At 51.2% G+C, this 12,369-nt stretch overlaps 2 protein-coding genes across 2 annotated transcripts; one reads left to right on the top strand and one right to left on the bottom strand.

Annotated features, from left to right (window-relative positions):
• Nucleotides 1-456: 456 nt before the first annotated feature.
• LOC109945546 (uncharacterized) lies at nt 457-1,871 on the bottom strand. Its single transcript, XM_020551869.1, has 2 exons — nt 659-1,871; nt 457-583 (listed from the first exon to the last, which is right to left on the bottom strand). Exon 1 carries the CDS (start codon nt 1,607-1,609, stop codon nt 659-661), a length of 951 nt encoding a protein of 316 aa, XP_020407458.1. The 5' UTR covers nt 1,610-1,871; the 3' UTR covers nt 457-583.
• Nucleotides 1,872-4,689: 2,818 nt separating this feature from the next.
• Nucleotides 4,690-8,367, top strand: LOC103655466 (U-box domain-containing protein 26). Its single transcript, XM_020552594.3, has one exon. It carries the CDS (start codon nt 6,642-6,644, stop codon nt 7,869-7,871), a length of 1,230 nt encoding a protein of 409 aa, XP_020408183.1. The 5' UTR covers nt 4,690-6,641; the 3' UTR covers nt 7,872-8,367.
• The last annotated feature ends 4,002 nt before the right edge of the window (nt 8,368-12,369 follow it).

Here is a 12,369-nt window from a genome sequence, read left to right as displayed (position 1 = left end):
ATCCTGGGACTCTTGTAGTTTGTAACGATGATTATCCAAGTCTGCCATGGTAAAGCGATGGCTCCTCTCCAAGATAGTCAAAGAGTTGTTGGCGTCGCGATACAACCTATCAAGGTTATCACGAGAAGCTGCAAGGGCACGTTTTTCTTCCTGTAGACAAGAGTCAGCTCTCAAACACCCAGCGGGCAGTAAGAACACAGCAGAGAAAGTCAAAGTAAACTTACTTTGTTAGCCACCCTTTCAGAGTCAAGCTGAGCACTTAGAGAGGAATTCAACAAGTTGGTGTTGTCTAAAGAAGCAGAAACTCGAGCTAGGTCCATCTGACCTTGAGAGTACTTCTCCTCGAGCTCAGAGTATTGTCGGACCATATCTAGCAGGAAATGGTTGAGGAAATATATTCACTAAAAAGCAGATTAATCAAATAGCTAAGGAGGAAACAGAGGCACTAACCAGCATTTGTCGTCTCCAAATCAGATACCCACCACTGAAGCAGCATTGGATTCCAACGCGTCAGAGACAGAGCTCTTTCTGGGACAGAGGCACCCTGTGATCTCAGCTGACCAGCCATCTCGTCAACCAAAGCCTGGTATTGAAAACAGATGAGTGCAAAGACAATATTTCACGCGGAGTATAGCCAGATCAGGAAAAGCCAAATTACCTAGAGATTGGAGAAGAATGAAGGAAGCCCGAAATCATGAGAAGACAGTTGGTGACTTGACGAGGGAATATCAACCGAAGCAATCTGAAGAGCATCATTGGGGATCAACTCAGCATCACCAGCAGGAATCAAAACTCTAGCGTCAGGAGTGCCGGTCTCTAAGGCGATTTCCTGATTTGAAGCACATGCTGCTGCCATGCAATCAGAATGTGGAGGAGAAGACTCGACGTGGACATCCATGGAGGTATGAGAAGGGGAGCCCGCTCGGACACCCTCGGGGGCTGGGTCGCAGCCTGCATTGCCCATCGGAGCTGGATCACCACCGGCAGCACCCTCGGGGGCTGGGTTGTAGCTCGCGCTGCCCACCCGAGCCGGATCATTGCCGGCAACACCCTCGGGGGCTGGGTGATCGCTGGCGCCACCCTTGGGGACCGGGTTCTCTGCAGCAGCCACTTCTAAGGCTGAAGGATTCTCATTCACCTCCATGGAAATGGAGCAACCTAGACCAGCTTCTTGACCCTGAAGACCGCACTCCAAGGTCGACGAGGCACGAGATAACACTCGGGACAACTCTAACCCCACATCCGGAACGTCAGTGCAAGCGTCCATCATACCACCATCTGTTAGCTCGGACAGCAGATCTTCAGGAACCATATCCTCGAGAGCCTGATCAAAATTTACTATGGACAACTCTTGCAGACCAACAAAAGCATACAAAGCTGGAGAAGGAATATCACTACTCTCCCCACTTACTAGGTAGCGCCGGCTGTTTTCCCGAATTAAGTGGATTTCCTCCTCTTCTTCTTCATCCTCGTCAACAATACGAACAACACACCCATTGGGTTCAGCAGGGTCACACCCATTGGGATCAGCATCAGCAGGGTCGCACCCATTGGGATTAGCATCAGCAAGGTCACACCCACCGGGGTCAGCCCCAGTAAAAAGTTCCATTGGTACTTCTTCAGCAGCAGGAGCAGAAGGGCCAGCATCCTGATTCAAACATGACACTCGCCGAAGCCTCCTTTTTTTCTTCTTCTTCCCCTCGGCAGGAGCAGTTGGATGACTGGCCGGGCAAAGGCGCTTTGAGCGAGCACCATCAGATTTTTGAGCAGTCAAGGTTTTCTCAGGCTCAGGGACAGTTGCAATAGCTATGGTTTCAGCAGGGACGGAGTCGAGATGAATCCTCAACCAACATGTCCAGCATAGCACTTATCTGCGCCGTGACCTCTATGCGGCCCGGATGTATGTCCACACCTCCGCCGCAATCCCCTGGGAATCGTCTGAGTCGTCAGATAATGCAGGGGGAGAGGCATGGACCGACGATCCCTCGAACTCGGAGGAGAACTCCTCCTCCGAGTACTCGGAATCGCCGAAGTCCTCCGAGGGAGGAGTCGGCTCGCGCTTCCGTTTGTCGCCGGAGTGGTGCGACGAACTTCCGCCCTTCTTCCTCTTGTCCATGGCGGAGTAGAAGAGAAGAGAGTAAGTAACAAGCGGCAGTAAGATGTGTGAAGACGACAGTGAAGCAAGCACACTATTTATAGAAGAAGAAGGCAACCGCTCACCTCCTACCACGGTCACCGAACAGTCACAAATATTCAATAAGCAATTCAAACCGTCTAGAAACAAGTCAGGCGGCTGGCACCGTTCCACGTAACATCACACCCATTGGGACTCAAGTCAACTGCTTGGACGATATGATTACACCCGTGGTCACGTCAAGTTACTACTCAGGAGCAGTTTGCTAAACGCTCAGTGCACCAAGCCGTCCCTTACCCACACCCATTGGGGGGGACGTCCAGGAATTTTCAATATATTTTCCCAAGCAGTCACATCCATACAGTATACGCAATGAATACCTCAAGACAGAAGGAAGATATCGACGAAGATCAGAGGAAAGCCAAATATAGCCGATGAGGTACAAGTCTAATCAACAGAAGCATTGAAGCACGAAGTGATATGAAGACTAGCCAAGAGCCATCTACCGAACGTCCAATCTGTCACAAATCAAATAAATTTCAAACCTAACAAGATATGGGCAGATCGCATGCTCGATCTCAAAGGCAAAACTATATGCTGACCTCTAAAGCATAAAGTTGATGATATAATGCTGATTTCTAAGGCATTCAACGAAGAGGAAAGGATGATTTCTAAAAACAACATAAGATGAAGACCTTCGAGTGGATTATTCTCAGTAATCCACTCAAAGCTCGGGGCTACACCCATTGGGTGCACCTCCGGTGCATCCAATGAATCATCAACCCCAAAAGACAGAATGCTGATTTCTAAAGCATGAGATGAAAATAAAACAATGCTGACTTCTAAAGCATGAGTTGAAGATAAAAATGATTTCTGAGAAGACTTGAAATGAAGACCTTCGAGTGGATTATTTTCAATAATCCACTCGAAGCTCGGGGGCTACACCCATTAGGTGCACCACCCAATGAATCCTGGATTCCAAAGAGCAGAATGCTGACCTCCAAAGTACGAACCCGAGACAGAGCACCGATTTTTGAGGAATAAAGCGAAGGCCGATGAATAATGGCAGAAGAAAACAACAGAAGATCGTTTTTACCGAGTCACTTAGAGTGTAGAAGCAACGGCTCGACAGACTTATTTTCAAGGCATCAAAATCAAAAACTACAAGCTGGACCTAGAATCTTTGGGCCGTTTATTTCAAAATCAACCCAAATATTGGGGGCTTGTGGGGGACAGATATCCCCCGGGTCCACTGGAAGGCCAAAAGACCTCACGAAAGGCCTTGGGCCCAATAGTTCACAAGGTCATTCCTTCGTGGGCCTGGGGAGGGACGTCCAGTGAAGTGGATTGACACAAGATTGGATCAACGCAAGCCCAGACGGCCCGATAAATTTGAGCAGCAACCATAGCGATGATCCGACCTTCCCGTACAGTGTCCTCATACATCGGAACTGAACGGGGATAGGTCGACGGAATTATAGGAAGATAGGCTCAGTCCGTTCACTATTACTTAGGCTCACATTGTTATCATATCCGCATGTAACGCCCCACGGTCAAGTATATAAGGCCTAGGGGGCATCCCCTCAAAAACATATCTCACTACTTAGCCATCCACTCAGTTCTCTGGCATCCTGGACACTAGAGAACCCCCTTTTAACCTACCACACAAAGTATCCACACCAGGACGTAGGGTATTACGCGTCTCAAAGCGACCCGAACCTGTACAAAATTGTCCACTGCCTCTCGTGCATCTGGCACGAACCATCGAGCTATAGTAGGTAACACCGTCCTACTCCAAAAAGCACCCCGAGGGGCAACCTCGTGTGCGCGGCCGGACCCAAAACACCAACAAGTACGTCTAGCGCCAGATGTTGTTTCTGGTTTCCCTGTCAGAATCGTAGAACAAATCGTCATCAGAAGCTGAATATATATCAGGGTAAAAATCATCATCTTCGGGATCAATGAGGTGAGGGTCGTAGTAGGGGTGCAAGGCTTGGAGACATTGTGTTCAAGGCTTGCAATTTCTTCTTCCAACCTATCCATCTCTAGGTCAATCTTGTCCTTCAACACCAGGGCAGGTTGCTCAACGATGTCCAACTCTTCAAGAATTGCTTCTAAAGTCCTAATAAGGGTGAGGTCGTCGCCAAGATGATTAAACACGTAGTCAACCAACCCACAATTTTTGCAAGCACCATGCTCGGTTGAGGAAAACAGGTTATGCAACTTGGTTCCAAGCAGCTTCACATCATTGTTAGCCATTCCTCCTACAATTGTAGTGGAGGAATGTGAGATTTCCACTATGTTTATTACTTCCCTCACTAATGGTATAGGCACGAATGAGTAAACAACCTATAGTTTGGCTTGTAGTACAGATAATTCATGCATGTTCCTAAGCTGAGTTGATATGAACACTATTTTTAGTATTACTACATAAACATACATGGAAAAATGAGTAGATGAACAAATGTAATTGCACACATAACATTGAAATGAAAAATATATGAACCTAGCTTTGCTGATGTCCAAAGTTGGATGACGGTACGCTAAAGGTATTGTAGAAAAACGAGAATAATTAGTATTGTATTGTGTTTAATGAAAGAAGAAACAAAGAAAACAACTTCTTGTAATGAAGCCAATTAGCTGAACTACCTCAATGAAATACACAACTACAAAGAAACTAATAGGAACCGATACAAATTACTAAATTGGTACACGGGTGAAGACTGAAGAGAGAAATTTAGATGTACCATGGAAAACTAAGCACAAATGCTTGTATTTGTTTGTTCATTAATGGTACATAATTCCTAAAACCTAATCTGCTCTACTACTTACAAACATAAGAGCACAAGTGATGAGAACCAGATGTAGTACCTCGCTAAAGTGGGGAACCAGATCTATGTACTAAAACAGTGTATAAGTGCTCGGATTTGGTTCTTGACAACTGGTGCACACATAAATGGAACAAGAACTTGGATTCGAACCGTGAAAGGATTTAGGCGTGGGTGATTTACTGCATCGATTGAAGAAATCATGGATCGGAGGGGGCGACAAATGTGACAAAGGTCAGAACAAACGGTGACAAACTCGGGGAAGATCGACGACGACGATGACGCCTAACCTTCTCCTTGCTGCGAGTTGAACGACTAACCCACTTCAAAACTGGTGGCCTGTTCGCCGTGACTTCATCACCGAGGACGACTAACGACTATGAATCGACCTTCCGACGGTGTCAAGCTCGGGAGATGGCAGGAATTCTACGTGACTCCTCACTTCCGCCCAAGCCAACGGGAGCGGAAGATGATGTTTCCACCCGCGCGCGCGAGTGGTTGCGTACGCGAGAAGCCACCGTTGGGGGACTCAAAGGGTAGCTCTTCATCTAGGGAGAGAGAAGCTCACAACACCGTAGGGGTGGACGAAGGGGGCGACGATGCGAGCGATAGAGTGACACTGTATCCCCTATCGTACCTACAGTATTAGGGGAGGAGACTGATAGCGGGCACCGTTGCCACTAATCTTAGAACCACCCAAATCAGCAGGGCAGGGCACAATCGTTTTCTAGTGGCAAGCTTGTAGAAGAGGAGGAGAAGTGTGACCGTGCATGTGTATCGTGTTACATAGCTGGTGGGCAAAGGCGCAAAGCTCGTGATCGATCCTAGCTTGTGTCTCCATGTGCATGCGATAGACTAGGAGTAGGTTTCAAATGGACGTGGATCGCGCGCTTTACGTACGTCTGTGTAGCTTAGTTTATTGGCCTAGTACTCTAGTAGTGCTAGAGATGATAATGGATTAAGTTCCAAGTGTTTTTTATAGTTTATTAATATCTTAAATAAAATTTAGTTTAAAAATAAATAAAAATATAGCTCGATCTTAACTTGATTTAATCATTAAATTTTATAGTATAAAATGCAGAGCGGATGCCAATAGGCGTTAATCTCAACAGATATTCCCAGATTTGTCTGGCCCGCTGCGTTGTGGGCTCTCGCCGTGTCAGGGACCAAGGTGAAGGGCGTGCGTCGCCTGGCCTGGCGTTGAGCCGAGCCAGTTGAGTGGAGCCGAGCCTTGGCGCCCAGCCCGCATGGAGTCCCGCCGTGGTAGAGAAGTGGTAATGCCGTAACTGTACTCCAAGGATTCCCACTCCCAGCTCCGGCCTCCTCCGGCACAATGTCCCACGGCCCCGCCCCACCCCACCGCGCACACGTGTTGCCCACCTCCCGCCTACTTATACCCCGCTTCCATTCGTCCTCCCGATGGATCGGCCGGTCTCCTTGCTCCACCACGGTCAGTCCTCGCCGCACCTGCAGTCAGCACAGCGGCCTCCTCTTCTCTGACCCTCGCCACCCACCGAGGCACCAACCCACCACTCGCTCAACTACCTCTCGTCCTCTCTCTCTTTCCCCCTCACGCGCAACACGTCTCCATCTCCAGCGCGAGCTATTAGTTACGAGGTAACTAGGCCAAGATCCAAATCGCGCTTGCGCGCAGACAGCAGCTCACTTACGGGGGTGTCATGCCGGCGAGCGTGCCGCTGTGTCTGGGCCTGGACACGGCGGGGGTGCAGGTGCCGTGGTACTTCCGGTGCCCCATCTCCCTGGAGCTGATGCGCGACCCCGTGACGGTGTCGACGGGGCAGACCTACGACCGCAGCAGCATCGAGTCATGGGTGGCCACCGGCAACACCAGCTGCCCCGTGACGCGCGCGCCGCTCGCCGACTTCACGCTGATCCCAAACCACACCCTCCGCCGGCTCATCCAGGAGTGGTGCGTGGCGCACCGCTCCATGGGCGTGGAGCGCATCCCCACGCCCAAGCAGCCCGCCGACCCGGACCTGGTGCGCTCCCTCGTCGCGCAGGGCCCGGGGCTCCCGGCGCTGCGGAGGCTCAGGGCGCTAGCCAGGGAGTCCGACAAGAACAGGCTCGTCATGGCCACGCACGAGACCAGGGCCGCACTGCTGGAGGCCGCCTTCGGCTCCGGGTCCGGGGCGGCGAGCGAGGAGCTCGAGGCGGAGGCCATGGCGGTGCTGGCGCTGGTCGGCCTCGGGGAGGAGGAGGCCGTGGAGGTGGTCGGGAGGGAGGAGAGGGTGGCCAGGCTCGGCAAGGTACTCGCCGGCGGTGGCTCGCTTGAGGCGAGGGTGAACGCGGGCGCCGTGGTGGAGGCCGCGGCGCTGGCGTCGGGCGCGGACGCCCGGGCGGTGCTGGGCGCCGCGGAGGGCGTGATGGCCGGGCTCGTCACGCTGGTGGAGGAGAAGGCCAGCGCCCGCGCCGTGCGCGTCGGGATCCGGGGCCTGTTCGCGCTGTGCCTGGCCAAGGAGAACCGCCCGCGCGCGGTGGCGGCGGGCGCCGCGTCGGCGCTGGCGCGGCGCGTGGCGGAGGGCGGCGCCGGGGAGCCCGAGCGCGCGCTGGCGGCCGTGGAGCGGCTGTGCCACGCAGAGGGCGGCCGCGACGGCGTGGTCGCCGGCGCGGGTGGCGGCCCCGCGGCCGTAACGGCGCTGGTGCGCGCCATGTCCGGGCGCGCGGCGGAGCACGCGGCTGGCGCGCTGGTGGCCGTCGTGGGCGGGTCGGAGGCGCTGCAGGTGGAGGCGGTCCGGGCCGGCGCCATGGGGCAGCTGCTGATGATGGTGCAGGGCGGGTGCTCGGAGCGCGCCAAGCGCAAGGCGCAGCACCTGCTGAAGCTGCTCCGCTCCGCCTGGCCGACCACCGACTGCACCGCCAACTCCGACGACTTCCTCCAACACTACTGATCATTCCACCCGGCCGCCGATTCCAGATGAAACGAACGGGCCGTGATTTGCCGCTAGTGTTCTGTTCCCCAAGGTGGAAAGGTCACTCACGCAGGGGCAAGTGCAGAAGCTGCCGGCTTGTATGGCCTTGTAACCCAGCGTCCGTGGGGCGCCGGCGGCGTGTATGTAGGCCGGGAGTCCGGGACCAGGACGGAGAAATTCTCTCAAGTTTCCAGTTTTGTACGTACGTAATGTTGGCAGGATGTATAGATGGCCAAACGGGCCGCCCGGCCCGGCACGGCACTAAGCACTATTAGGCACGGCACTATTAGACACTATTAGTAATCGTGCCGTGCCGTGCCGGCACTAGTGCCTAACCAGCGGCCCAGGCACTACACTATAGTGCCTAATCGTGCCGTGCCGGCACTATACGGCACTAATATCTAATAGTGCCCGTGCCAGCCCAGGCACTATTTCATTTTAAAAGATAAAAAAATATAGAAGATCTTTAAGATTATATATATAATTTTAAAACTCGAATATTTATATCATTATAAAGTGAATTCATTACGTGTAAATCATAACAAATAACAATGTACAACCATATACACATATCGCAATCACATTTATAAACCACATGTTGGTCTAAGTCGTGTCTAACCGTGCCGGCCAGTTAATCGTGTCGTGCTCGTGCCAGCCCATCGTGCCGAGGTGGCGGCCCAAGCACGGCACTAGACTCGTGTCGTGCCGGCACTGGCACTATATGAATCGTGCCCGTGTCGTGCCGAAGCACTATGGGCCGTGTCGTGCTTAGTGCCGGCCCATTTAGCACGGCCCGTTTGGCCATCTATAGCAGGATGGATTCGTGATTCTCCATCGATCAACAGCAGCGGCCACCGATTCTTACATGGCATTCCACTCGTTTTCCTCTGCTAGGTCGGATAGCAAAAAAAGAAAGGAAATGTTTGTTTTTTAGTTTTTGGCTTGGCAGGCCCAGGCTCGCGTGTGCGTGTTTTGAAAGTACAGGCGAAGCAGCCAGAGGACTGAGGAGATTGCGCATTGAAAGCTGGGGAGCGGCAGAGCGCTTGGCCGGTGGCGGTGAGGGACTCCAGTGGTTGGGATGTGGGGCTGCCCCGTACTGAAGTCTGCAGGATGGGGCAGCAGAGAATGGAATGTTGTTGCCATGAAATTGTCACACACACACCCCACACCCCTCCGGTGCTCTAGCTAGTAGTGGCTAGCGCGTGTTTCCGACCTCTGTTTCTCTCATCAATCTCTCGTCTCGTCTCGCCTCATGGACACGGGCAGGGCAACTGCCGCTCGCTGCAGGCTCCTGAACCCCCACTTTTGACCGGATTTTGGACTTGGATAAAGACCTGAGCTGTCATGTGTGGTCGTTGTCTTTCCTTTTTACGTCATTCGAGTTGCTGCCACGAAGTGTTTACATAAAGACACTTTTCTCTGAAATTATCTACCAACCCACGCTCTTTACATGAGCACCGATGGTCCACGACCTCGCCGCAGGAACGGTTCCTTCATTGCGTGCTTGCAGACGGTTCACGATGTCGCAGAGTTTTTTTCTTCGTAAGAACCTGAATCTCGTCTCTCGGGAAAGATCCTGTCAGGGAGGAGAGATACTATGGTTGTCTTATGTCGGCAGGTCATCTAAGACGCCTCTTGCCGAAGAGAGGTAAATAAATAGGTCAAGAGAAATACTAGTACTGAGGCTAAACTGAGGCTAGGTTAATGTTGTTTACTTGTTCTCAAATGCTATTAATTAAGAACAAGGCAACACAGTTGTTAATGGTTAAAGACTTTCGTCATTCGAAACATTATTTCCTCTCGGATATAATAATCTTCGGGCGAAGGTCATGAATGACACACCTTCATCATTTTATGATATGATATAAACATGAATATGAATATAAATAAGAAGATGAAAGAATACAAAGGAATCAAGATAATATTCGCCTATATTTTATAATTTATCTATCTTCATTAATCATGAATAAACATTAATAATATTTATATTACAATGGTACCTTCGGCTTACTGGAAGGTGAAAGAGAGAGAATGGTTCGAGAGCGATTACAATCCAGCGTGAATAGTACGGTGTTACTGTTCATCTATTTATAGGCACGGGACGCAGCCCGAATAAAAGTACATTTATATCCCTGGTAACTGCCTATAATCCTAACATGGATTATTGAGGACTATAAGGTCTTTATCCCCTTTCAGTCATCATCACGCTTCTGAGCTTCGTCAATATGTTAGGCCGAAGGTCCTTGGTTTTTAGCTTCGTTGCCCACTCTTTATCTCCCTTCATTCCACCATAAGAGAAGTTCTTCACCGCAAAGTCGAAGCTTCCTGTAACTATTCATAATCATGCTGAAAACATATGGTTAGACATATTTTGAGGACCTTCGAAAGAGGAAGGCCCCCAACAGTAGCCCCTCGCAGTATTAATTTGTTTCCTTGTAACAAATTTAGACTGCGACGTGGACGAAAGCCTTTAGCCGAAGGTCCGAAAAAACACCTTCCCTTCGCTAGAATAGCGAACGTCGCTGACATGCCGGACCCACCAAGTCGTGTGTCGCTATGCATATAAATATGAGCTCGTATTGAAAGTGTTTCTTGTGCTATTTCGGTTGCTTACACTGTGCTCGCTATTTTAAACTTTCTTGTTTTGTCACGAGTTTGAGCTTCGACATTTCAACAAGATTTGATGGCATGGCTGGTGAGGAGAAGGCTACCGACCCAGCATTGTCCGAGTTTTACGAAGCTATGGAGAGGACTAATGCAGAAAAGATCGCACATGAGACATTAGTTGGAATATCGGAGGGTTCCAGACTTCTAGTGATAGTGAAGACTTTGATGCAGAAAGTGAAAATGAGGGTGCCGAAGATCGGCCCTGGAGGTCAAGTCATGTCGTCTTCGGAAAGTCAACAATCAAACAAGGACAGATTGATGCCATGAGGGGAAGGTACTTTTGTGACATTTCTATTATGCGGGCTGGAGGGGAGAGTAATGTCCCTGTGTCTGAAGCTGATGAGGTAGTTGTCTATAGAAGTTTTATGAAAGCGAGGCTGTTGGGACGAAGGCGAAGACGCCACCCTTCGCTCGAGGCCTTCGCCGTACTCGCTGCACCAACAGTGACAAGACAACGGGTAGACTTACCCTTCGTCTCATACGCAGCCGGACGAAGACCTGTGACGAGGTCGTCTCATCTTGCGACCTCGTCCAGAATGGAGGCCCGCGTGCGATCCGGCCCATTGTAACAGGCCCTGGGTGGCCGTTGCGCGTTACGGGCCTAATTTGTAAAGGCCTCCCTGTAATTACAGTCTGTAACCCCGCTTTATGGGAATATTCCGGGGATAACCTAGGTGTCTGAGGGCACATGCGTCCTTAACATGGGACGCTGGGCACCTAGATACCTATAAATACCCCCGCACAGTGCCCTTGAGAGGCTAGATTAACAGAGCTATTGCCATCTCGCGCGAAAACCCTGTTTACGTTACTACACTCCCCCGTTGGATCAACTTGCACCAGTGAGCAGGTTCCAACATTTGGCGCCCACCGTTCGTGCTACGAAAAAAAACCACCCGCGATGGCACCCAAGAAAGCAAGCTCGAAGGCTGACGAGGCTGCGAAGGCAGCACTGCTGGCCGCAAAAAGGGCAAGGCCCTCGCCCTCACCCACTCCACCCACCAAGAGGCTACTGAAGACGACGTTCTCCACACCTGCGAAGACGACGCTCACCGCACCTGCGGCCCTGAAGGACAGCCGCAACCTCCCCTAGGCTTCGCTCCACCAGAGGGCACGGACTTCACCGAGGATGGCAAAGTCATCGGTGTCTCCGCAGAAGAACAGCTACAGCTGCGCGCTCTGCGCATCAAGAACCGCAATCTCCAGAGGCAAAAAGAGATACTCGAGGCCAAGCGCCAACGTGTGTCTGCACAGGCCAAGGTGCGGCAAATGATACGAGACGAAGAGCAGAAGGCCCAGGAGCTCGAGCAAGAGATCGCGCTAATGCAGCGCGAAGGCCACTTCGTGTCACACCCGGTTTTAGAAGGCAAACTGAATGCGAACCATGTACGTGCCAGGATCAGTTATTCACGTACACAGCAGTTACATAACATGGACATCATCACACAGTGCTCAAAATAGTATTAAGAAGGGAAATAGTCGATTACATCACACGTCTGAGACGTCCATATAGTCCTTACAATAAATCAAAGTGCGGAAAAGAAACGTAGATAACCGCGGCCTTCACAGGCAGCCGACTGGGGGTTGCCGCTAACCCACACCTAGAACTCGTCGTAGTCTTGGAACTCCTGGAAGTCTCCTTCCACAGCTTCATCTTCGCCTGAGCAGTGGTTGCAATGCTGACAACCTGGGGATGGGGGGGTTTGGTGTGTAGAGCAAGGGTGAGTACACATCAACATACTCAGCAAGTATCCTGTTTGGCTGTAGTGGACTAGCTGTATGTGGGGATAAGTCAAGCAGTTGCTTTTAGTTG

The sequence above is a fragment of the Zea mays genome, chromosome 4 (assembly GCF_902167145.1).
Source record: "Zea mays cultivar B73 chromosome 4, Zm-B73-REFERENCE-NAM-5.0, whole genome shotgun sequence".
Taxonomy (NCBI): Eukaryota; Viridiplantae; Streptophyta; class Magnoliopsida; order Poales; family Poaceae; genus Zea; species Zea mays.
This window is presented reverse-complemented; position numbering and strand designations above follow the sequence as displayed.